Raw genomic sequence first — 25842 nt, 5'->3', positions numbered from 1 at the left:
AAAGGTGGAATTATGGTGAAAATAAATTATTATGGAATTTCACGCAAACGGAGGTTTTCGGGAAAATATTGGGAAATCAGAAGAAAATAATTATTTTAATTAGTTAGAGGCCTCAATAAATCTGAAAAAAATATGGAAAGATCATATAAATATTTATTTGAATTTATAAAATTGGTTTTAGGCCCTAAAAGTCCAGGAATTAATTTCAGGGAAGTCAATTTCCTGCAGTAACACCGACATGGGCCTAATCAGAGAAAATTCAAAATAAACATCTAGAGGTGGCAAAAAATTCTAAAAATTTTCATATCATGTTCTCATATTAAAAGGTAAATTATCATGAAGAGAAATAAAATTTTGGAGGTCTAGAAAAATTTTGGAATGTTACTAATGAATAGTAATTAATAAAGATTCGGAATGGTTTGAGATTTTGATTTGGATTGTGGGCCATCTTTTTAGGCCAGCCTAAACCATTTTTGGGGCCCACATTAGGCCCAATTCAAGCCCAATTTCATGCAGATTTTGGACAGCTCTATTTTTAATTAAATAAAATGCAAAATTAAGGGATAATTGTTGGAATAATCTAGAGCTTGGACACATGGATAGATCTGAAACTATGAGGCATTTGATGGCTGCCAACTCAGCTTATTTCAGCCATTTTGGATGTCTAAAAATCAGAGGGGAAAGGAAGCTTGATTTTTCTACAAATATCCCTTCCTAAATTACAAGAAAATGTTGAAAAATTGGGAAAAGGAGAGGAGCTGCTGCCATTTTCATTTTTTACCAAGGAAGACTGAATTTGTGGAGGTTTTGAACTAGGAATCATTCAACTTACATCAAGTAAACAACAAGGTATGCTTAAACCCTCTTATCCCTAAATTTCAAGCTAGTTTAGTTAGAGTTTTGGCTTGAAATTCTAAGGCTAGATGCTGCCCCATCTCAGTCTGATCATGGAAGGTTTAGGGAAGGATTGAAACCTTAAATATCAAGTGGAATAAGCTTGTTTAAGTGGTATATGGAATGGTTTTTGAAAGAAAATACACCTAGGGTTCTATATGTTCATTTCGGCCAAGGGGTGTTCATGTCGGAGGAGTTTGTTTTGTATTGATTTGATGATTTCAATGGGTTTAAAATGTGTTTTAGTGTAGGACTATACTAAAGGGAAGTGTGTAAAATCATTGGAATCAAAAATAAAAATTTTGGAAGCTTAAAACCCCCTATTCGGCCAAGAGGAATTCATGGGGAAGAAGTTTGATTTTCAAAAATCTGATTCCATATTTGAATTCCTCATGAAAATTTGTATAAGGATGAGTCATAAGGTTATTGATTCTTGAGGAGGAATTACTTTGTTAAAAATCCAAGAAAAAGGGGGGAAATGTTAAGTTAAAGAGAAAGTGTTATGTTTAAGTAGTTTGGCTATTAATGTGGCCTATGTTTATGCTTGATTTAATAGGCTTTGTGAGGAGGAATCAAGGAGGATCATTGTCCCTTAAGGAGACCAAATTAATCAAGCGATAAAATGTAGCATTGAATTATAATTTGATTGTTTGTCTTGCTTGTTTAATGTGATTATGTTGATTGCTTGAATTGAAGAATTTATGTGGTGACAATGGTTGACTTTATGACATTTGTTTGTACTTTGGCCAAATGCATAGAAATAGGCCAACGTGAAATTGTTGATGTTCCTCTTTTGGTATGATGCGAAATATGATTTTATGTGACTTGAGGATATTTGAAGTTTTATAATGTGTCACATTATACTTGCTTGATTTACATGACGATTCTAATTCATTGCTACTGAGATTTCAATAAAATCTCACTCCCCTCAATGTGTAAACAATAATAGGAATCTCAGGTGGTGTCACTGAGAGCAAGGATAAAGAAAAGGGATTCACTTGGAAGAGAAGGAAGTTTATTGCTGTTGAAATAATACTATATAATTATATACATTGTTATGTGTATGTATGAAATTATATCAAATTGTTGTATCAGTGATAAGGGTGCTTTACATGTGAATAATTGGTTAATGAATCAGGATTAAGTATGTGTCCTATGATTAGAAAAGCTAGATGAAAGGAAAAGGAAAAGAAAAGGCAAAAATGGTATGGAAAAGGGATAAGGGTTGACTTTTTGGGAGCAAAATTTGACCAATGTGATTTTGAGCAATGGGATGAATCTAGATTTGAAACTTGGAAGGTTTATAGATCTCATTTTTAGCTTTAAAACAAGTAGTAAACCATTAAATTTGAATTTTTGTGCTAAAAGTTATGCTCTTCCAAATTTGGACTAAAATACTGGAAATTTGAAAATTTACCATATAAACAGTGCATTTTGTTGAATTTCTTGGTATTGTTCTGGAGGGAATTGGGTCCAATAAGTATTTTTCCTCTATAGAACTCTTAGCAAGCTTCGTGTGAAAATTGGAACTACCTTTTTCAATTTTTCTTGAATTAGTTATGAATTTTCAAAGTTCGCCTAAATTTAGATGAACAGTGTACTGACAGAATGGAAAAAAAAATTTAAAACTGAAAATTTTCATCAAAAACATTTGGAAATGCTCTATAATGGTTCTAGTTGACATATAATGGGTTACTAAAGGAGGTGTGACAAAATGTATCACATAACATTGATATTATTCAACCTTCTGCTTTTAGGCATAAGAATTATGCACAGCTAGGCTTATAATTCCTTTCACATAAATGATGTAATTATGTTTTCCTTTCTTTTAATTAAATTTATTGTATATACATTTCTTCTTTCTAACTAGACTATCAATATGCATAATCGAGATATTATATATATATATCGGTATTATTTACGTGTATGTTTAAGTAGTATTTGAACCAAGAGGATATTACCAGAATAAAATATTCTTATTAGGGGAGATATTTAGAAGCAGTTTCCTATGAAATGGAGTGCGATGACTTTGAGGTCTACTGCCCAGTCAAGCATGCATGTATCTATAAATGGGAGGTAACCTTTGAGGTGTATTTTTCTTCTTACATCATATTAGGCTAAATGAATGAAAAAGAAAATGTGGTTCAATAAGAAAAGTTACACTCATAAAGCGACGGAATTATTTTTATCACTACCATATATTTTAGGTTACTTTATGGCTTATATAGTGATAATGAAAATATAGTCTTTTTGATGTGATAACGAACTATTTGTAGTGTCAAAATTTTGTCTCCTCATCACTAATGCAATTTTCTTTCTCTTTCATTGTATCAACTTCTTTTTTGGGAACAACTTAATGCTTGAAAAGCAACAATGCCATTTGCCTATCCTTTTGAGGTGAATGGTATATGATTCCTTTTCATTAAACGAAAAATTCATGATTATAATTATTTCTATATGGAATCATATTTGTGTTTTACTAGACAAAGCTCTTCTCGCACAACACAAAATATCTTAAAACAAGAATTATTATCCTCAGTTGCTCTGTCATCAATTTCTAAAGAAATGAACTATGAAAAATAATCACCTTGGACACATAGTTTCAACAATAAAGAGACCTGGAATATTGAATGTATCTTATTTTTTCGTCTAATAGCTGATTCTTAAAATTTAATATATTAATATATGCAATAAATTAAACTTTGTAATTGATGAATTCGAGCATACTTGAAGTGTCAAATGATCTCAGATTCATATAGCCACGCGCGGATGTCCAGTCATGGTAATGGAGTCAGACTGTATTTTCACAACAAATGCGCTAGAGAAGAAGGAAAAGCCAGACTGATTATGATGAACTAAAGGTGGGAAGGGGAAATATACGTGCGGTAGTTTTCTCATATTCTAACTACCTTCACTTATCCATGGTTCCAATAACCGTTCCCCTTACACTATGCAGTTCAAAAAACAAGAGGGAAAAATCACAACCAAGGACCCATATTTCTTGTTATTTTCAGTAGAACCCCAAGCTTAATAGGCTTGGGTCTAGTCCACCAAGGGTGGACTAGACCATTTTCCTACGTCTCCCACTCATACTTGGTGGATTAGATGTTGTGGGTCTAGTCTCTTTCTCTCCCTTCAACTTCATACTTGGTGCTTTGCTGTGACTGCGTGGGTATGACGTTTTCACTTAGGTGCTTGTACTAGAAATCCCTTTTAAAGGACCAGCACAGATCAACCTCTCTTTCGTGTAGCTTGAATTTTAATATTATGCCTCAGATGTCGTAGATTTACCTATATACACTTTTTCATGGTAAATCTAATCCCTCCCGAGTCAATGTTTGACTCAGATTACCTTTCTCGCATGTCTAGTATCCACACTTATGACAACAGAATGTCATAAGGGACATGTCACAGACACTAGCATAGGTATGTATGTCACAGTCAATCTTCCTTTCACCAAATATCACTTTGATATGAATCAGTCGCTTTCTTAGCATAATACCTTAGATCGTATCTATCATGACCATAGGAAACATGCTAAAGTAGCAGTCACTTAAACATATCTTCGTGATATTGTCAAAGTCAAAGGACACCAATAGGATGATAATTCCTCCCTAGGACTCACATAGCAATGAAGTAGGGATCTTTCACTTGCTTCCCTTTTGCGGTTCTTCCAGCACATGTGGTATGAAACACATGCTACGGTGTTACTCTTTCACTGTAAGAGCGTATGTCATTTTGGACTTATCATTAACACCGTACAGACTTAAGTCCAGATGCACTCAGTATCTAAACCCAAATTCTTCAACTTTGCTCATATCTACGACATCGACGTTGAAGAGTTTGTTATCTGGCTATAGGTATTATGGAAGTGGGATTCCATACTTTGATATCAATGTGCTTGGTTTTGTTGTGATACTTAGGATCTTTAGTATAGGCTATGGTTGTAGTATTGTCACTATATACCATCACCGAATTGGTACTCTTATTTCCAAATCCAAGGTGTTTTACAAATCTCTTCAGCCATAAAGCCTCTTGCACTGCTGCGGTGCATGCCACCAACTCAGCTTCCATTGAATGTAAAGCAATGCACGTTTGCTTCTTGCTACTCCAACATATGGCGCCATTATTGAGCAAGAAGGTATAACCTGAAGTTGACCTTTGTTCTTCTTTATCTCCGCCTATATCAGCATCGGAGTACCCAACAAGGCACAGATCACCTCCTTCGTGCCACAGTGTATAATTGGAAGTGCCCTTTAAGTATCTCAAGATCCTCTTCATTGCTTTCTAATGTTTTTCACTAGGGTTAGACCAGAATTTGCTTACCAGTCCCACTGCATAACATATGTCTGGTCTTGTACACATCATTACGTACATCAGACTACCAACAGCACTAGCATATAGAACTCTTTCCATCTTCTTTTTGTCAAACTCAATTTTAGGACACATGTCAGGTGTAACACCTTACGTTTACGACCTTATATTGTGCCAAGTTAAGACATTCAGAAGCGCAATTTAAGGTTACCAGGTTGAAAAACCTGAATTTGAAAATTTCTTTTCCCGCATCACTATTCACCGTAACCTTAAACTTGGCATAACTTTGGAAAATCATAACTAATTCTAGAAAAATTGAAACAAGGTCGTTCTAAGTCTCACTCGAAGCTCTTAACATCATCTATCAAGGAAAAATGACCTCAGGTTCCGCTTTAATCAGAAACGCATCCGTTTTCAATTTCGAAAAGTACTGTTCATTTGGTCATTTTTCTATTTTCCAGGATTTTTTCCTAACTTCGGAAAGGCATAACTTCTTACACAGAGCTCCGATTGTGATGCTTCACCACTCATTTTAAAGGGAAAAATAAGATCTATTTGCATGCCAAATTTCAGGGAAAAAGTCAACCATTTGACCAGGGTCTTCGTTGGTCAAAGTTTGGTCAAATCTAGACCATTTTTATCCCCTTTTTCACTGATTCTAACAGCATTTCGTTTTTCACTATAATCATACCATAATCACATATAAAGCTACTCTATCATTAATATACATTCAAAAAGGTTATCATATCATGTGTTCATGATCAGAGTATGCTTACATGGCTTGAAAGAGAAAGGTTCAAAACCGTATAATACAATACATAATTCATAACTTCCTCAAGCCATGATTATTTCCTTTCCCTTCTCCTTAGCAGTAGTAGCACCTAGGATATCATGTTATAGGAGGAATGCGATTTCATAGAAATCCCAGTAGCATTGAACATACAACCATCAAGTCAACATGCATAAGATGTCATGCTACATGTAGTAAAATAACATTGCTAGTCTTTATGCCATGCCATAATCATTCTGTATCCATGTCATCATATCATGGAGCATATAATCATTCTGGTCAAAACTCAATCATGCAAGAGCCAAGGCATACATTGCAAGGAGTTCACATCATCTGTACATAAACATTCTCATGGCACATAAACACACATAGTAGAAACACCAAATGCAGATCAACAAAATAATTGCAGTTCACGCTACCTCAGTTCCACGCTTAACGTTTCCTCCTTGTTCCCTTGCTTGATATCCTCTTAAGTTTCCAGAAAAATTGCCTATCAACCATACAGTAAGGGTATGGTAAATTCCATATCCACTATACCATTCTTTCTCAATATAATGCTACCCTTGTGCCTTTCAATTTATAATTTATGTATACCTTTCCTAAACCTTTGACCTTGGTTTAACCAAGCCTTAATCCTCAATTAAGGTCTTGGAATTCTTCCTTAATCCATGATTAATCATGCTTTCTTGGTTAATCACTAACCCTTAATCCTTAATCCAATATTTAATTAAGGTCCTCAAGTCACATAGTCATTAGTACAACATAATCTTCTAAGATTAAGTCACTAATCCCTTATGGATTAACCATTAATCATTCTCTACTCAACATGATTAACCATTAATCATTCCTTAATCAACATGATTAATCATTAATCATTCTCTAATCAATATGATTTTGCTTTAATCAATCCTTAATCAACATGATTAATCATTAATCATTCTCTAATCAATATGATTAAGCTTTAATCATTCCTTAATCAACATGATTAATCATAATTAATCATCCTTCAATTAGCATAACTAATCACTAATTAATTAGGGTAGCTAACCTTAATTACTTACTAATCTTTAATCAAATAACATGATTAATCTTAGCTATCACTAAACCATAATTAATCAAGGTAACTAATCCTAATCTTCCTCAAATAAATAATTAACTAAAAATAATTAACACTTAGGGAGGTAAACATACCTTAATTAGCTCTTAATCGGCGATTAGAGGTGTCTAACCTTGCTTTCTCCCTTTCTCTCTCTTCTTTCTTCCTTTCTCTCTCCTAGAAATGAAGAACACAACATTCCCTCTCATGCAAACCACCTTGGCCGAATTCTTCATAGAAGGGGGGTATTTATAGGCTTTAATATTTCAAAATGCCAAAAATGCCCTTCGGGAAAAAGATGCGATCTCGGCCGTCCATTTTTTTCTACTTTACACATGGACAAATCTTAGGGCACACACCATAAGAAGTTGACACATGGATGGACACCTAATCACCATGTGATTTTCATGTGGGAATAAAATATTATTTTATTGTTTTGTCTCTTATTTCCATTTATGCCCTTGAACAATTTGGAAAATCCCAACTTTGTCCTCCCCCTCTATTTTTGGCCAAAATATTGCTCTTAATATTGGGAAAAAAATGACTCATCCAATAATCAGTGCAATCCACTGATTATTCATGTATTTCCGGTCCGATTTTCCAACAATCCTATCCAATTTACTGTCACAAAATTTCAATTTCAACACCTCATTAAATTCCCCTCATTCCAAGGGTAATCCATGATTTTTCTCAAGTTTTACCTCCCTCTATAATTTTCTAAATTTTATTCTGTCAAAAATCGCTATTCTACCGATAATAATTCGGTAATAAATATTCTTTAAGCTAACCTCTGTACACCCAAAGGTGGGAAATAATTTTATAAATTAGGATAATATGTCACATAATTTATCCCTATTTTTCCTTGAATTTTTGAGGCCTCTATATATTTTTAGATAATGGAAATTGGCTAATTTTCCTTAATTAACCAAAAATTCCAATAATTACAAATAATTCCCTGATAAACTATTTTTAATCTTATATTCATCTTCTAAGTCTCAAACATTATTCTGTATCCTCCTTTCTATTTTTCATGATTTTCTGGGAATTTTCAGGAATTTTGGACATTATTTCCAATACTGCCCTTTCTTGACCGATCTTTTCAAAAATGACCGTTATGTCCCTATCCTGATTTTTCCTCATAGCCTGGATCCTCTACCAGTCTACTATACTATTTGGCCTTAGTTAGTCACAAATCATTCATCAATTAGAATAAAATTATTAGGGTGTGACATCAGGACTCAAGACCACTCCAGTAGCAACCGGGGTACTCATGGGATTGTAGTCTTTTATGTTGAATCGCTCAAGAATCTTATTGATGTAATTCTATTGTTAAAGAGAGAGGATTCATTTTGAGTGATTTTTTTGGATCTTAACTCCAAGTATATACTTTGCTTCACCGATATCTTTATTTCAAAATTCGACGAAAGCTATTCTTTAATAGCCATCGCCGAATCTAGACTATTTCTAGCTAATAGTATATCGTCTACGTATAAGGATAATATGACAAAATTACCCTCAAACCGCTTAATGTAGATGTAGTGGTCTTACTCTATCATTTGGAAGTCATATGAGGTTATTGCTTTGTGAAACCTCAAATACCACTGTCTGGATGATTGTTTCAATCCATAAATGGACCTTTTGAGCTTACAGACTTTGCTCTCCTTTCCTTTTTCAATGAAACCTAATGGTTGCTCCATATAGATTTCTTTATCTAGATCACGATTCAAGAATATGGTTTTTACATCCATCTGATGTAATTCCAGGTCTAAACTGTTTACTATTGCCAGAATAAGTCTAATAGAGTTGAAACGCACAAGTGAGAATGTATCTTCATAATCTATGCCTTCCTGTTGTGTATACCCCTTTGCCACTAATCGAGCCTTGTATTTGTCAATTGATCCATCCACTTTTCTTTTAATCTTGAGAACCCACTTGTTCCCAATGGCTTTACGCCTTTTTGGAAGATCAACTATCACCCAAACTTGGTTCTTTTTCATTGAGTTCATTTCTTCTTCCATCGCATTCATCCATTCCTCCTTAGAAGGACTTAACAAGGCTTCTCGTATAGAATAGGGCTCATCATCCCCTTCTGAAGTAACTAAGAAAGATTCGCCTTCTATTTGAAAGCATCTTTTGCGAACACTTTTCCTGTTACTCTTTCTGACGAGAGCTATTTGCTTATCTTTCTTTCTTCGCTTAGGTCTCGGTGTTGACCTTTCTTGGCTCCCACTCAGATTGACAAACCTAGATGATTCTGATTTGTCAATTTGTTCTGCACTGTCTTGTTTCTATGTCTTGTAAAGAGAAACAGTATGGTCAACATCTCCTCTATTAGGAAATTCAGTCTCAATGAATGTTACATCTCTTGATTCTATTTCAGTCACCATTCCATCTTCGTTTTCACCTATGAAAACATATCCCTTTGCTTGTTCAGAGTACCTTATAAAGATACATTTCTTTCCTCTAAGACCCAACTTCCCATGCTTATTGTAAAAGCCCTTAACCCACCAAACATTATAACTCATCATAAAATCACTACTATGGTAGAAAAGGAAATCTGTCAAAATGAACTACCATAGTAGAAAGAAATTTGCATATTTTTAGAAATTGACTTTCAAACTCGGGTCAAATCCAAACTCCGTTGCATGCAACTAAAATCATTCATTCATAATCCATTGGGCCTCCGAGCCTCTGGCCCGAGTAACAACATACATCAAAAGCAGCCCATCCAATTAGTTTTCAACCATGTAACAAAGTTTCATAACACAATAGAAATGGCCTCCGGCCAACTAAAACGAGGAGATAACATATTCTCCAATTTACAATAAGATCAACAATCAAAATATCTCAAGAGACCCTAACTGTGGCAATATACAACTATCCATACATAAACAAAGGCTAGAGGCCTAAAGCTAACCAAGCTCAAGCCTCTGTGTCTCTTCCCGAAAGCGCACGCCTAGAACCTTCAGCTGAAAACATTATAAACCACGGGGTGAGACAAACGTCCCAGTAACCAACCTTTCCAATACTAGGTACTACTAAATAGGTGCTCGTGAAGTGTCAAGTGGGGCAGTTCACAAGTGATATGATAACAAGGTAGCCACAACAATTCATGCGAGTGAAACGATGCAATTCCCATCAACCATATCCCTCACTTTGGGGGATTTTCAGAAGCCGAACCCGGCCTATCCCTCACTATGGGGGACGTAAGGAGCCCAAGAAGGCCTATCCCTCACTCTGGGGGATGTAGGGAGCCAAAAGGCCTATCCCTCACTATGGGGGACGTATTGAGCCATCCATCATGCACTAATGGAGGCCTTATCACGTGGTAGTAACTATCAAAAACTCTCACCAATTCCCAATTCATGCATCATGCTCAAACCATAATCAAATAGTAATTGACCATTTCATAAGTAACTTCATTCAGTGGCATATCCTTCACAATTTCAAGATTCATTCATCATCAATCGAAACCCCACAAGACGGTTTTCCTTTTTATATACAACATATAATTTGAACATAATTACTACTTGGAGCACAAAACATAAATATACTCACAATACCACAGAAGCAAGTACTAAGGATTGGAAAGTGGTTACCTCTCGCCTGAGCAAGGAATAACAACCAACAATGTGGCCCCGTGCACCAACAAGACTCACAATCGGTCTACACAAGCACACAAACACACAACTATCATGTATTAGCTTTCAAACTAATAATGTGGCCAAAACAACATTTGGGGACACAAAATTCCTAGCTCCAACCAACACTCTACCCAACTCAAAGGGTATAACCATCCAAAACAACACTCTAAAGTCACAAAAGTTCATTAAAACCTTAATTCCTCTCTAAATATCAATTTAGGATTCAAACCTCAAGGACCCACTATAAGAATTCAACACCCAAACATCCCATTTGAACAATTGAGGTTCTAACAACAATCTAAACCGATTAAACATCCAATTTAACCCTCCTTAACATAACCCAAATCACAAAACTCAGAATCAACCTCTACATTGTCATCCTTAATCCCAAATCTCCCATTTCCATAAACCCTAGTTTCAAAACTCAAGATTCTTTAAATCTAAGAAAACTACACCGACTAAATACTTAGATTAACCCAAAGCAATCAATTTAACTCAAAACAATCGGTCAAAAACTTCAATTCCATCACAACCTAGAAAATCCTAGGGTTCCACCAAAAATCCTTAGAAATTCCAAGAGAGAAAGTAGATTAGAGGTTAAAATCACTTACTTGAGGTAATGGATCCTTAGAAATGCCCCCTCCAAGCCAGAAATTCGAAACCCTAGTAGAGCTCCTCTCTCCTCCTTCAGATTTTCTAATTTTCGCACACTGAACCCCTCCCGCGACTATATAGATTCGCAACCTTTCGCCGCGGTGAACTAATCCCGAGAGGGATTACTCGCCTGAAAACCCGACTTTACCGCGGCGAAAGCTTCCCAAGAGGAAACTCTCGCTCGCCCAGAAAAATCTTCTCTGCGGCATGCCCTTACCTTCGCCGCAGCGAAACCTTCCTGAAAGGGAAGCCTCGCTCACCTGAACAACTTTACCGCGGCGTCCCTATAACTTCGCCGCAGCCAAACCTGCCCGAAACACAAAGCCTACCTGGAACTCCCGGTACGTTGCGGCGAAGTAAAACTTCGCCGCGGCGAATATACCCTGAGAGGGGTACGTTCACCTATTCCTCCAATGAACCATCTTTTATATTTTTAGTGCTACTAAAAGCCTCTTGCTTCATTTTCACCTAGAACAAAATAATATAAATTATTTTGAATACTCTGGAATTTTTATCCCAATAAAAAATACCAAAAAGCACACTGAAATACTTGCAAATAGATCTTTAATTGTCTCAAAAATTATCAAATTATATATCAAAATGAAGATCTTGATTTTAGGGATTTTTAAAGAGAAACCGCACCCAAATAGAGCTCCCACATGCCTACATGCGCCCCTAGAAGAATAAATTCTGTGAAAAATCAAAAAATTTCAGCCCACTCGGGCTGAATACACTCGCCACTATGAAGCCAGACTCCAGCCACATGTCCGTTCCAGCGGCCTCCACGCGCCACCACGTCTCAGGTGGTGGTGTCCTCGTGTCTAAGGGGTATGCCATGTGGCGGGACGCCCCACGTGGCAGTTCTGGGGCAAAAAACTTTTTTTCTTTAAAAATAATTAAACCCTTTTTTTAGGGCACTGGACCAGGTTGGACTCAGACCAACCCGATCCAGTGGGCAAACCTAGGGATCCTTTTTTTTTAATTAAAATTTTTCAAAAAAATATATAATGGATTCGGATCGGTGACTGGTTGGGCTCGGTCCAGCTTTGGCCCAACCGGTTCCCTCCACCCTTTTTTTTTTTGTAGTGATCAAAACAATGCCGTTTTGATCACTGTGCACTGTCTTCTACCTCTAGCTGGGTCAACTTGACCTGGCTAGAGCAACAGGTCGGGTCCGACGGACCCAAAAACTTCTCTCCTTCATATCTTGGCCGGGAAAAGGTGTTTGTTTTTCACGCATTTTATATTGTTTTCTTTGTTTTCTCATCCTCTACACAATGAGATAGGTTTTGGAGCCTAAAAAATTGATTTTAAGCAAACTCAAAAAATGAAAAATCAACAGCCCTAAATGATGAATGTGTGAAACGATTTTCATGGAGGTAGAGAATCAACCCAACATGTCTAATCACGAATATAAGACACAAGAACTATCATACCAAAAATAAAATGGAGGATTTGTATAATTGATTGAAGCAAATCGCATAACCAGATGATTACTCAGAAAAACAAACGCAGCAGTGAAAATGAAAAGAAAACAATGGTTCTGCGGCTAGATAAGGCAGCGGAAAAATAAATGCTCTAATACCACTGATGAATTTGGGCATACCTGAAGTGTCAAATGATCTCAAATTCACATAGCCACACACGGATGTCTAATCACGGTAATGGAGTTAGACTGTATTTTCACAACAAATATGCTAGAGAAGAAGGAAAAGCCAGACTGATTATAATGAACTGAAGGAGGGAAGGGGAAATATATGTACGGTAGTTTTCTCATGTCCTAACTACCTTCACTTATCCACGGTTCCAATAATCGTTCCCCCCACACTATGCAATTCAAAAAACATGAGGGAAAAATCACAACCAAGGACCCGTATTTCTTTTTATTGTCACTAGAACCCCAAGCTTAATAGGTTTGGGTCCACTCTACCAAGGGTAGACTGGACCATTTTTCTACAGTAATAAATAAATCGTGTTATTTACAAATTACAAATAGTATGACCATTAAAGCATTCTTATAGTTGTCACCATTTTACAGACGATGCATTAAAACGTGTTTTGTTCAGCAGCCCCCTTCTTCAAACTATCAACATTCTTTGCATGTTTTACAAATAATGGCATGAAAAGCTTCAACATAATAGGCAAAAGGTAAAATAGAATTGAGTCTATTTTTCTAAAATTTGTTATCTTTTTATTTACATATTTAAACTTGAGACCTCATGTTTAAGGTAAAATGACACAATTTCCATCTTAGAATTAAACTTTTTATTAAAGAAAAAATGAATCATAATTAAAATTAATCATATGGACTTGTTGTTTGCAACCAATCTTTTTAAGCTTCATAATCATTCTAATTTTTTTTAGTTTCACTTTTCTCCTTTGTTTTTCTTCAGACTTCTTTCTATTTCAGTAAGATATTAGGAAAAGTGCTTTAAATTTAGCTTCTCAAAATTGAATTTTAAGGAGTAAGGTATTAAGAAAATCCAGTGAGAAAATGAAATAAAATCCCAACAAATTATAATTATGTGTGATACCATCATTATTTATTTTAAAAAGAAAAAGAAAAAGTAATCTTCACATGTATATGCCTTTCACGTGCCACTCCTAAGTCAGGCTTGTATATATGAATTGAATCATGACAAAAGTCTACTCGCCTCCACAGGTCAATTAAACATAATCATCAATTTGATTCAAAATCATGAAAATAAAAGGGCTAGAAAGATAAACACACAGTAAAAAGAAAAATCCATAACAAAAAAGACATAAGACTGGTTAGTTTTGAAGACTTTGGCTATTTTTGTAAATACAAAAAGTAACAAAAACAAATTAAATATGATATCTTTATAGTTAACATTGAGTTATAAAAAAAAAATTTAAAACATTGAGACTGTTTAAGGGAAAATGACAATGAGGTGCCATGGAAGATAATATACTACAAAAAGGTCTCTTCAAACCTGCTAATTGCATTAGAATCCCAAAGGGACTTGAGTGCATTAATGAAGGTGACTTGACACATATGCCCCTGCTAGAAGACAAACAACATTGCAGAATTGATTTCTCATGGCTTCTTCCTTGAGTTCCTCCATGAGAAAGAGAAGCTTGGTACAAAGGAAGCAAAATTGTAGAGCATCCTCCCCATCATAATTAGTTAAGTAGAAGCACCTTCTGTCTTCATCATCATAGCCAATTTCAAGGTTTGAAACTTTATTTCCTCTCAACTCCTAAAAAATTGTGGTTGGCAGATTGAGTTTGTAGAAAATTGATCTACCTTTTATTTGTTGAAAAGATTTCATTTTTCATCTACTATGAATAAGGAAAGCAATGCAAAGATTAGTTTTTGGTTTGGTGTGTGTTGGTGATTTAAGTTGGGATTTTATTGTGGGTCGGTAGAGTGATTATGAGTGCTTTGTTTTTGGGTATATTTTGGGTGGCTTGATGGTAGATTTGATTTGTTTAGGCATGGTTTAGTGGGAACAGATGAAAAGGATGAAGAGTGGTGTGGTAGAAATTCTTATTGTGAAATGGGAGAATGTGTTGTCAATTTAGATCTCAATAGTTGTCAATATGGCCGTTAACTTGTTAATCATAACTATCTTGTGTAGGTTTATATTAAAGGTGGCAAGCACATGCAGACAACATCTATTTTCTTCGTGTTCTTTTTTCATATAGGGGGAAGTTTGTAAATAATGGAGAAGATTATATGTGCTACGGAGGAAAAAGATATGTAAGTTTAGTTTAAACAAATGCTTTTATTATCATTTGTTGCCATGTAGGTTGTTACCAAATTATTGTTAAATTGTCAATATCTTCACTATAACTTGTCATTTACTGCATGATTGATCAATTGTTTGAAAGTACATATGGTGGCTTGTTCCTCATAGGAGCAACTTGCATTGTGACAAAGTATATTGTCTGTGCTACTACGCAAAAGTTAGAGCAAAAAATAGAGAGAGAGAGAGAGAGAGATTTATTATTTATGTCACTTATTGTTGTAAATGGTATACCTAATATCTAATTAGTTAAATGTTGGAATGAAAAAAAATAGCTGATTAGATTGTGTTAACAATTTAAGATGCCTCTCTTGACAATTTTTAGTATCTTCAGTGACAAGTGATGCTCCAATGCTCAATAAAATATTTTATATAAAGAAAGTTGATGAGTGGCATAATATTATTATTTAGTTTCATACTCATACATGACCTATTTTCATATTATTTGATTATTTAAAAAAAAGGCAAAATACTTTTCAAAATGACATATCAATAGGAAAATTAATAAGTGATAGAGCTATTATTAACAACTTAGGGTGCAGCTGTTAGCAATTGATATAGGGAACATTGGCAACTAAAATAATTATTAATTTTAGATTTGCAATTAAATTATAGGGTGAAGGGACAAATTTACCTATTGAAATATTAAAAAGGAGTACTAGGCAACATAATAAAATATTAGGAGCAAAAAAACCTATCAACTTTTTAAAACAAAACAAAAATATCCTTCTTGTTAAGAACCCTTAACGTCTGTCACTTCTTTTTTTCCTCATTGGGTCCCACTAAGTTTGTATGTGTCAAATATTTTGCCATGTAATCTTTCATCTTGGTCAACTCAATTTCTCACTCTTATCCAATCTCTACCAAAGCACTATGTGGTCGCTTAGAGGCATCAGTATCGTGGACTCCACTCCCTCTCTCCCTCTACTCACTTCTTGCATTTTTACACGTTGTCAGACACCCTCCCTTTTTCTTTTCATTTCTCTCTCTCCTTACCTCTCTTCTTGAACTTTTCCTTTCCTGAAAGTTGGACATACATATGGTCATCGGAATCTGGAAGCCATGAACACCGGCACCATCATCTTCTGTTGCAATCTCAACAAATCCCTCAGTCAGCCCACCTAGGATGACATTTTCCAACTCTTTTGTGAAGAATATCACCAGTTTTCTCTTTCTTCCTCTCTCTCTTACATCTAATGTTTTAAAAGCCGGATCGGAAGTCGAGCCGGAAAGAGCAGCGGGTCATGGTTCAAACGGTTGAAACGGTTAGACCATTCGGTCGGACCGGTAAGATAATAATTAAATTAAAAATAGTTATATAGTATATATATAATATGATAAATATAATTAGCATAATTTATAGTAAAATTATGTTTACTATATATGTTTTAACAAAATAAAATTCCTTAAGTCCTTAACAATCTAACACTACATGACTCCTAAGTACTCAATATAATGCACTAAGACAAATGACTTGATGACTTGTCAAATATTGGAGGATCTTGATTAAGCCAAGCATGAGTCTCCAAAAAAGCATCTGGGTCTGCAGCCTCTGCACTGTGACTATCAATGTCTTGTTGAGAACATGATCCCAAATCAACACCTGCTCCAACTCTAATGTCAAAGCATCCATCCTCAACTTGAGCCTCATTGCCTCTCTCTTCATAATTATCTTTATAAAATAGTTTGCAACAATCAAATTATTGAAATTAGTCAAATGTAAAATATAAATTAAAAAAATAGAAAGATTAGAAAACATCTAACCTTCTTCATTGATGAAAACTTTTGGCATTGGTAGTGTTGTATCATCATAAATGATGTCTTCTTCAATCTCATCAGTACGAAATGTTGAAAGTGGAGGAGAATCAACTTCTTCAGTTATCCAGTATTCAATCTTATCAATACTTTCATAATCAATAGGATCAAAAGTTTTGTTCTTGTTAACAACTCTAAAAAAACAAATGACAATAACATAGTATTAGCATTAATTTAATTAATTGTTTGGAAAATATAAATTCAAGTAGAGTCTAAAAGTTGGAAAAATATACCTATTCCTCAAACGAAAATTGTAATGAACAAAGACAAGATCATTCAGCCCTTTATGCTCCAACCTGTTCCTTTTCTTAGAGTGTATTCTTTCAAAGACACTCCAATTCCTTTCACAGCCTGATGAAGATGCAATTTGGCTTAACAATTGAATGGCCAACTTTTTCACATTTGGACAGCTACCTCCAAAAAATCACCACCATTCATCTGTTATATCAAAAATAAAACATCATCAAATGATTAAGTCACAGGCTTAATACCTAAGAATCAAGAATCATGACTCATCAAACTATCATCAAACATTAAAATATAAAACTTTACCAGGTCGCATTGATTTTGCATATTCAAGGGCCAAAGGATGACTAAAGCTACCACTTCTATTTTGGTACTGTGTGCCTTCTTGCAAGAACTTGGTCTTATTGGAAGCTATTTTTCTATTTATAACTGTAAGATATTCATTCATAACCTCTGGCTTTTGAGAAAAGTTAGCCTGGTCATAAAGAAAAGCAGGATTTAAGACATAAGCTGCTGTGTGAAGATCTTGACGAAGTTGTGTATCCCACCTTCTCTTAATAATTCTTGTATAAGGCTTGTATAAAGTTTTTTTGTTCATGAAAGTACTCTTGATAGCTTTCCTTGCCCTATACATACCCTCATAGATATATCCAAGCGAAGGCCTATCATCAGAATCAACTATTCTCAACAACCGAACAAGTGGTTTCACAACTTCAACAATAATCTTACAATCATTCCAAAACTTGTTATCTAATATAATCAATGTAACATCTTTGGCTCTCTGATCTCTATAGTATCTAGAATCTAAAAATGCCTTGCTAGTTACTAGGGCTTTTAAATCATGCTTGTGATCAAGAAGACTTTTTAATGCAATAAATGTGGTAGCAAACCGTGTAGGTCCTGGATGGATGATTTCTTTCCAACCTTCTCTTTTTCTCAGCCAGGCAAGCAAAAATGCATGATTGTAAATGAATTTTGAAACCTTTGAAGCTCTTGATGCCAAACTAGTAACAAGAGCCATTCTACTAATGTCTGCTAAAATTAAATTTAAGCAATGGGCAGCACATGGAGACCAATATATAGAAGGATGCTTGTCAGTTAATAACCTCCCAGCAGCTTTATAATTAGCTGCATTATCAGTTACCAAATGAACCACATTATCCACACCAACAAATGTAACCATTTCCAAGAATAAGTTACAAAGAGTTTGGGCATCCTTCACAATATCTAAGGCATCAACAGACTTAATGAACACAATCCCTCTAGGACAGTAAACAAGAAAATTAATCAATTGCCTATTTCTTTGATCTTGCCAACCATCAGCCATTATTGTGCAACCAGCTTCTGCCCAAAAGCCTCTACACTCATCAACTAACAATTGAACCTCCTTTTTCATATCTTGTAGTAATTTGGTTCTAAAAGCATGATAAGATGGCCCTTTATAACCAGGTCCAATAGCTGCAATAGCATCTATCATAGGCTGGAAGTAAGGAGAATTAACAGCATTAATTGGAATACAACAATCATAGAGCCACCTAGCCATAGCTAAGTCTGCTCTATGCACAGCTTCCTTACCTGCAAACGCACTTCTAATTCCCGGTTGTGCACTTGGACTTGTCCTTGGGGCAAAGAATTTGTCTATTGGTGCAGATGGCTTTCTTTTCATAGCTTGAGATGGTCTTAAGGCAGAAGTTTGAATATTTTGCTGAGAAGAAGTTGGAGTAGGAGTTTGAATCTGTGTCGGAGGAACCTCTTGCAAATTTGGAGCATCCCCTTCAAATGGTGTGACACTAGGACCATAGGGATTGTCCTCCTTATATATATCTTGTTTCTTACCTTTCTTCTCTTCAATTTCTTTCAAATTTTCTCCCAACCGAAAGCGAACATCACCCGGAACTTTTTTACAACTTATTATATCTCCTTTTATTCCCGCAAGATGCTGTTTCATTCTATGTATCCCTCCACCTCCAAATTCCTTTGCACAATACAAACATCTCAAGCGAGGTTTGCCACTTGAGTTTTTGCTAGCTACTTGAACACAATGTTCCCATGCAGGATCAGCCTTCGATCTCACAGATTGTGTAGATGGAGCATTACCAGATACTTCTTGTGGTTGGGATGACATCTTCTAATTTCTACAATACAAATACATAATAGTATCAATTAATTATAACTAGTAAACATATCTAGAGAGCATGTTAATTAAGAAAAGGATTTTGAATTTAAGCACTCAATTATTTAAACAATTAATTATAGTTCATGGAAATATAATTATAATTTATGGATCATATAGGACTATAAGTAATACTTAGTTTTTTTTTGGTCAAATTAGATCCCCCACGGCCCCACTTACCCACTAGCCTTCTTTAAATAAATATAACCCATCAGGCATCATCAAGGCATCAAGATCAAGCTTCTTTAAGTTAAAGAATAAATAATCAATCATCATTAGATCCCCTACGGCCCCATATTCGAATGGATAACTAAAATATTAAGTCCCTGTCTCTTTGACTCTATGCACATAGCTAGGTCCCACGGTTTATTTTTATATTTCTTTCTAACTTCATTCCAAACTCAACAAAATCCTCCTGGTTACATGCAAATGGAAACATATATATGTATATGACAGTTACAGGCTTCTGAATTGTTTTATCATATTCTTCAGTACATTCAACTTGGATTAAACGCATATTTAGGAGACAGATCACGATGTAGCTGAAGTAAACACAAGTTGGTCAGCTCGCTGCGAAGAAAAATGGATCCTACCATGGATTCCTCGGTCACAGCTCAGAGCTCACTCAACACACATATATATAAGCTTATACATCGGTCAAAATCAAATAGTTACAGGCTTACAGCTTATTCAATATATATATATATATAAGCATCAAATGCTATCTTCTCCATCAGTACTACTAGTAGTCGGCTCTGGTTTTGGCAAAATAAACAGAGCATAGGTTCATTGAAATTTGAAACAGCCGATTACCGATACAAAGCTGTTTAGAATCCAATGAGCAGAGAATGATTTACCTGTTTAGAATCCAAGAGATTTGAACTGTGATGACTTCAGATTTATGATCACCTCTGCCTTTAAGCCTCCACTTCTCTGACTTGGGTTTTTCCAGCTCCTTCAAAGCGAGAACGTGCGGACGCTAAATCAAAAATAACCTGATCGTGAATGCTGGTGGACGATGGTGCGTATGAACAGAGTACAATGGAGCACGGTGGAGGACGACGGAGGAAGACGGAGCACGGTGGGGACCTAGGGTACTCAAACTCACAAAGTCGGTCCCGCCACTCTCGCGTTCGACAGAAAAGCCGAAAGTGCCAAGCAAAAAGTCAAAAACAGGGGTCGTTTTTTTAAAAAATTATTTTTTGTAATGTAATATATGGACTTTTGGCAGTTTTTGGGCCTCTTTTTTTTATTATGATGATACTTCAGCCCGTCCGGTTTTTACAAATCCGGAACGGCTTCCGGCCCAACAACGGCTTCTGGCCCAACGGCGGATAAAAGGCGGTCCAAAACGGATTAACCACTCAGGCGGCCCAAACCCTCTGTCTGAGCCATTGTGTGGACTGGGCGACGGTCGGACCGTCCGGTCCGGTCCGGTTCTTAAAACCTTGCTTACATCTTTTATTTCCTAGCTCACTGTCGATACTGCCACCTTTTGCTACGTTCTCTTTGATCGAATAGCCTGAAGCCCACGATTTCTCAAATATACGTCTTTGATTTCTGCAGACCATTTCACAGATCTCGTTGTTCTTCTTCCTCTCCTATGGCATCAAGTCATCTTTGATTTCACATCTCATATGAGTCTTTGATTTTTTCGTTCTCATGATAGTTGTGGGTCTTTGAAAGATTGGCTATGGGTGCTTGATATTATTTAGAATGATTGTTTCCCCGATTGGATTATATTGTGCTTGATGTTGATGATTTACTCTCATGGTAAGGATGCTTAAGATCTAGATTGTGTATGATTTTTTTGGGTTTTCTTGGTTTGATTAATGTTTCTAGTGGGAGGAGGATGACAAAATGGAAGGAGTTGATGATGACGATAATGGTCTAGTAGTGGGAATTGGGAATTAGGAAAGGCGACAATCGGGGGAGGAAGAATTTTCACAGTTGTTATATTTTTTGTCCAACTCAGATATTATTCTGCCATATTTGCCTCCACATCACCATTTTTAGTCATAGATATTTTTCTGAATGGTCAACGTTATTCATTTTAATGGCAATGGTATTTTAGAACCCTTTTTGAATCATTATGAGTAATTTTGCTCTCCACATTTTATTATGATGTCTAATGCTCTTTTTCAATATTATAGTGGATAAATTTGCTCCTTCATCCTAAATCATATTTAATCAAAAATATAAACATTATATCATATTATATAACATGTTATAACTAGAATATATTTCTCAAATTTATGTTAATTGAATGACATATTTCAAAACTTAAGCAGATTTATATGAGTTGAAAAGGGACAATACATCATTGGCAAGTTAAGCTATTACCATTAACAAGTTAAGGTATAGTTAATGATAGTGTCATAATTGACAGGTCCTACTATCACAATTGACAAGTCAAACTGCAAATATTGACAACTCACGCGGCCACCATTGACAAGTAAAGGCTTAATTAATGACAAGTGATTTTATAATTTCAAATCAATGACAATTAACTTTTAATAATGATGGTATATCACATTACACCCTAAATGTATTAGTGCAAAGGAATTGACAATATTATATGACATTATGTAACTTGAAATCACTTTTTTTTAAAACTTATATTAGCAGATAAATTGACAAATGATAGTGGTACAAGTAACATGTGACAACATCTGTATTGACAATGTAGGGTGTAGATAATGACAATTGATTACATATCAGAATCCAACATATTAGTTTACAGTCAACTTTCATTTACAACTTCATATAAATGAAATTAGACCAATTTCATAACCCATCCAAAAAACATAGGGGTTGTATGTATCCAATATCAAACTAGCCCTATATGCTTGAGTGTAATTCAGTTGCACGTCACAATGATCTTTTGTTGATTATTCTTCATAGATTTGAATAAAAACTTTTGGGATATGCACTTCCATTTTATAGAATTCATTTGAGGTCTAGGCATTGGCATCATTTTAACAGCACATGACATTGATGGTAACTCTCTAGTCTCGTAATAAAAGGTAGGAGGAGATATAGATAATCCATTTGCACTTCCTAATAATTGATCCATCTTGCAACAAATAACAAGTTATAGGGTAAATATTAACAATTTAGCAGTACTTTATCAATAATTTACACAGCAACAAATGATAATAAAAAAAACATTTGTTCAAACTAAACTTACACATCTTGCTCTTCCATAATGCATAGTCTTCTTCATTATTTACAATTCCCCCTATATAAAAAAACAACATAGATGCTTTCTGCATGTACTTGCTACTTTTAATATAAACCTATACGAGACAATTATGACTAACATGTTAAGCAGTTGTATTGACAATTACCGCTGCCTAAATTGACAACATATTCTCCCATTTCGCAGTACGAGTTTCTACCCACACTATCCTTCATCCTTTTCATTCATTCCCACTAAACTATTCCCAAACAAAGCAGACCCACCATCAATCCACCTAAAATATATGCAAAAACATAGCACCAATAATCACCCTTTCGACCAACAATGAAACTTCAACCTAAATCATCAGCACACATCAAACCAAAAACTAATCTTTGCATTGCTTTCCTTGTTCATAGCAGATAAAAAATGAAAGCTTTTCAACAACTAAAGGGCAGAGCAATTTTCTACAAACCCAATATGCAAACCACAATTTTTTAGGAGATGAGAAGAAATAATGTTTCGAACCTCAAAATCGGCTATGACGATGAAGATAGAAAGTGCTTCAACTTGACTAATTATGATGGACAAGATGCTCCACAACTTTGCTTCCTTTGTAGCAAGCTTCTCTTCTCATGGAGGAACACAAAGAAGAAGCCATGGAAAATCAATTCTACAACAGTGTCTTTTAACAGGGGCATATGTATCAACTCAACATTTTCATTAATGCACTCAAGTCCCTTTGTGACTCTAATGCAATTAGTAGATTTGAAAGGACCATTTTATAGTATTTTATCTTTCATGGGATCTCAGTGTTATTTTTCTGTTGTTTAAATATATTACGACATCAAAATCCATAAAAAAGAACATCTAAAGATATTAATAATTATTAAACCTCAGAAATAATTTTAGCAAAATTTTCATCTCCAGAAAATGAAAATTAATTATACTTTATAATAAAATGTAGTCATATACTTTGGGAAAAATGAAGAGTTTTTTTTTTGGGGGGGGAACAACCGGAGAAATCTGTCGGATATAATTTATACGATGGACATCTTGATAATTTCATAAGATAATTTCTAAAACTTTTAAATTTAATTATTATATTATATTATATATAACTTTATTTACTTTTCAATGTATTCATATTTTATTTTATCTTTATTTTTTTATTTTTCTTTCTTGGGTTGTTATAATTTAATCAAGGAATAATGAGACGTTAAAAAGAATATTTATGTACGGACTTTTCATCGGCTCCCCCATGACGAAGCGAAAATCAAAGCTTTGTCGCTAAGTTCATTCAGATTTCATGCATGGTGGTTTCATTCCATGTAAATTATAATGACGCATTTTATAGATGGTAGAATTTCTATATGCACAAAACTGTAAATGTCCAGTAATGAAGAAAGAAATAAGTCTCACCAAAATATAAAAAGAAAAAAAAAAGGAAATGCAAAATTGAAGGAACAATGTATTAAATAATGCAATGAAAATGTCGTCCAATAAGTGAAATTGTTCAACACGAAAGGAAAGTAAGAGACGAAGCTTCTTCTCATACATTAACATAGATTTTGGGTTATTTTATACCCCAGCAGACTTGACTAAAAAAAAAAAATTGCAGCCAAAAAACATGGTTATTTATATGTAAGAACAAATATGTTCCACGTCTTGTTAGGACGACTTGACTTGATTCGGAAATGGAGAAGTATAAAATGATGTGTGTGTGTCAGTTGCTGGTTGTGCAAGATTTGATAAGTTTGATATGACCAAATTTGGAAAACCATCTTTTGTTGTCTTCCTCTTCTTACTTCATTGCTTCGCAGTCACCTTTTTGTCTATGCATACAAGTATCACTACTGACAAATTTGCACTTCTCGCCCTTAAATCTTTTATCACTTTAGATCTATATGATTTCTTAGTAATTGGCTTGTCTCTTCTTCTCCATGCAGTTGGGTTGGTGTTACTTGCAATATTCGTCATAGAAGTGTCTATTCCCTAAATCTTAGTGGCATGGAACTCAAGGGCACCATATCCCCACAACTAGAAAATCTCTCATTTCTCGTTAAACTTGATCTAAGCGACAATAATTTTTATGGTCAAATACTAGAAGAGTTAGTTCGATTGCATAGATCGAAACTATTCAAATTGAGCAACAATAACTTTCATGAGCCAATTCGAACATGGATAGCAGATTTATCTTCAATTGAGCAACTAAATCTTGGAAATTACAATCTTATTGGATTTATTCCACTATATTTGTTGAATCTGTCAAGGTTGGAGATTTTAGATTGGAATTTTAATTTTATTGAGGGGACCATTTCATTAGAGGCGTATAGCGTCTTGAAAATTTTAACCTCAAAGATAAGGTAAATAAAATAGACCAAGGGCTAGTTAGTGTTGAGGGACATAATTCTCACAAGTTTTGAATTGAAACTTGGTAGTGGCCACACTGATATTTTTGAAATATCAGTTGAAGAAAGATCCGATTGGGAAGTCAAGTTAGAAATTCTCAAAAATTCCTAGAAAATCATGTAGAATAGAGTTAAGAGTTAAAGAATAGTGTTTGAGGCCCAAAGGAATTATTGAAAGGAAAACAAATTAATATAGAATTTTCTATATTTTCAGGGATTTTTGGTTATATTGGGTAATGGTAACCAAAGTTAATTATTTAAAATATTTAAAGGCCTCAATAATTATGGGAAAATGTGGGAAAATTTCTTAGAGGATTATCTTAATTTATAAAATTGTTCCTGGTTTCAAATGATAAGAAGATTAGCTTTAATAATATTTAAGGCGGAATTATTGTCGGTGGAATGTTGATTTCATTGGAAAAAAAATTTTGAGGATTCTAGAGTGAATTAAATTTTGAGAAAAATTATAAAACTCTTTTACACCGAGAGAAGGTTAACAGTGCACTAAAATGAATTTTCTAAGATAGTGAAGTAAATAGGATATAGGAAAAATTCATCTAACACTGCACCAGTACTTAGTACAATGTCAGGATACCCGAGAAAGTGTATTTTTCTGCAAATTTTTCTAGCCCGAAAGGCCTATATATCACACCTAAAATAGCCCATTTAGAGAAAAAAATATTTAAATAAAAATGAAAATAAAATGGAATTTCTAGATGGATGATTAAGGGAGTCAACCATGGTGATTAGACAAGTTAACCAAGATTAAACTAATTAATCTTGGCATGACATAAGCATGTGATATCATCATCATGACATCACACGGAGAAGTGACAAGACCATGTTCTTGAAGC

At 34.8% G+C, this 25842-nt stretch overlaps 1 protein-coding gene across 1 annotated transcript; it reads right to left on the bottom strand.

The window, feature by feature from the left end:
- Positions 1-16622: 16622 nt before the first annotated feature.
- Positions 16623-19348, bottom strand: LOC114743099 (uncharacterized). The gene is made up of 4 exons (XM_028931293.1): positions 17530-19348; positions 17211-17328; positions 16927-17111; positions 16623-16834 (listed from the first exon to the last, which is right to left on the bottom strand). Exons 1-4 carry the CDS (start codon positions 19346-19348, stop codon positions 16623-16625), a joined length of 2334 nt encoding a protein of 777 aa, XP_028787126.1.
- Positions 19349-25842: the final 6494 nt, after the last annotated feature.

Source organism: Neltuma alba, unplaced genomic scaffold (assembly GCF_004799145.2).
Source record: "Neltuma alba isolate B1F8T4 unplaced genomic scaffold, ASM479914v2 tig00000628_pilon, whole genome shotgun sequence".
Lineage (NCBI taxonomy): Eukaryota > Viridiplantae > Streptophyta > Magnoliopsida > Fabales > Fabaceae > Neltuma > Neltuma alba.
Note: the sequence above shows the minus strand (reverse complement) of the source record. Positions and strands in the feature narration are given on the sequence as shown.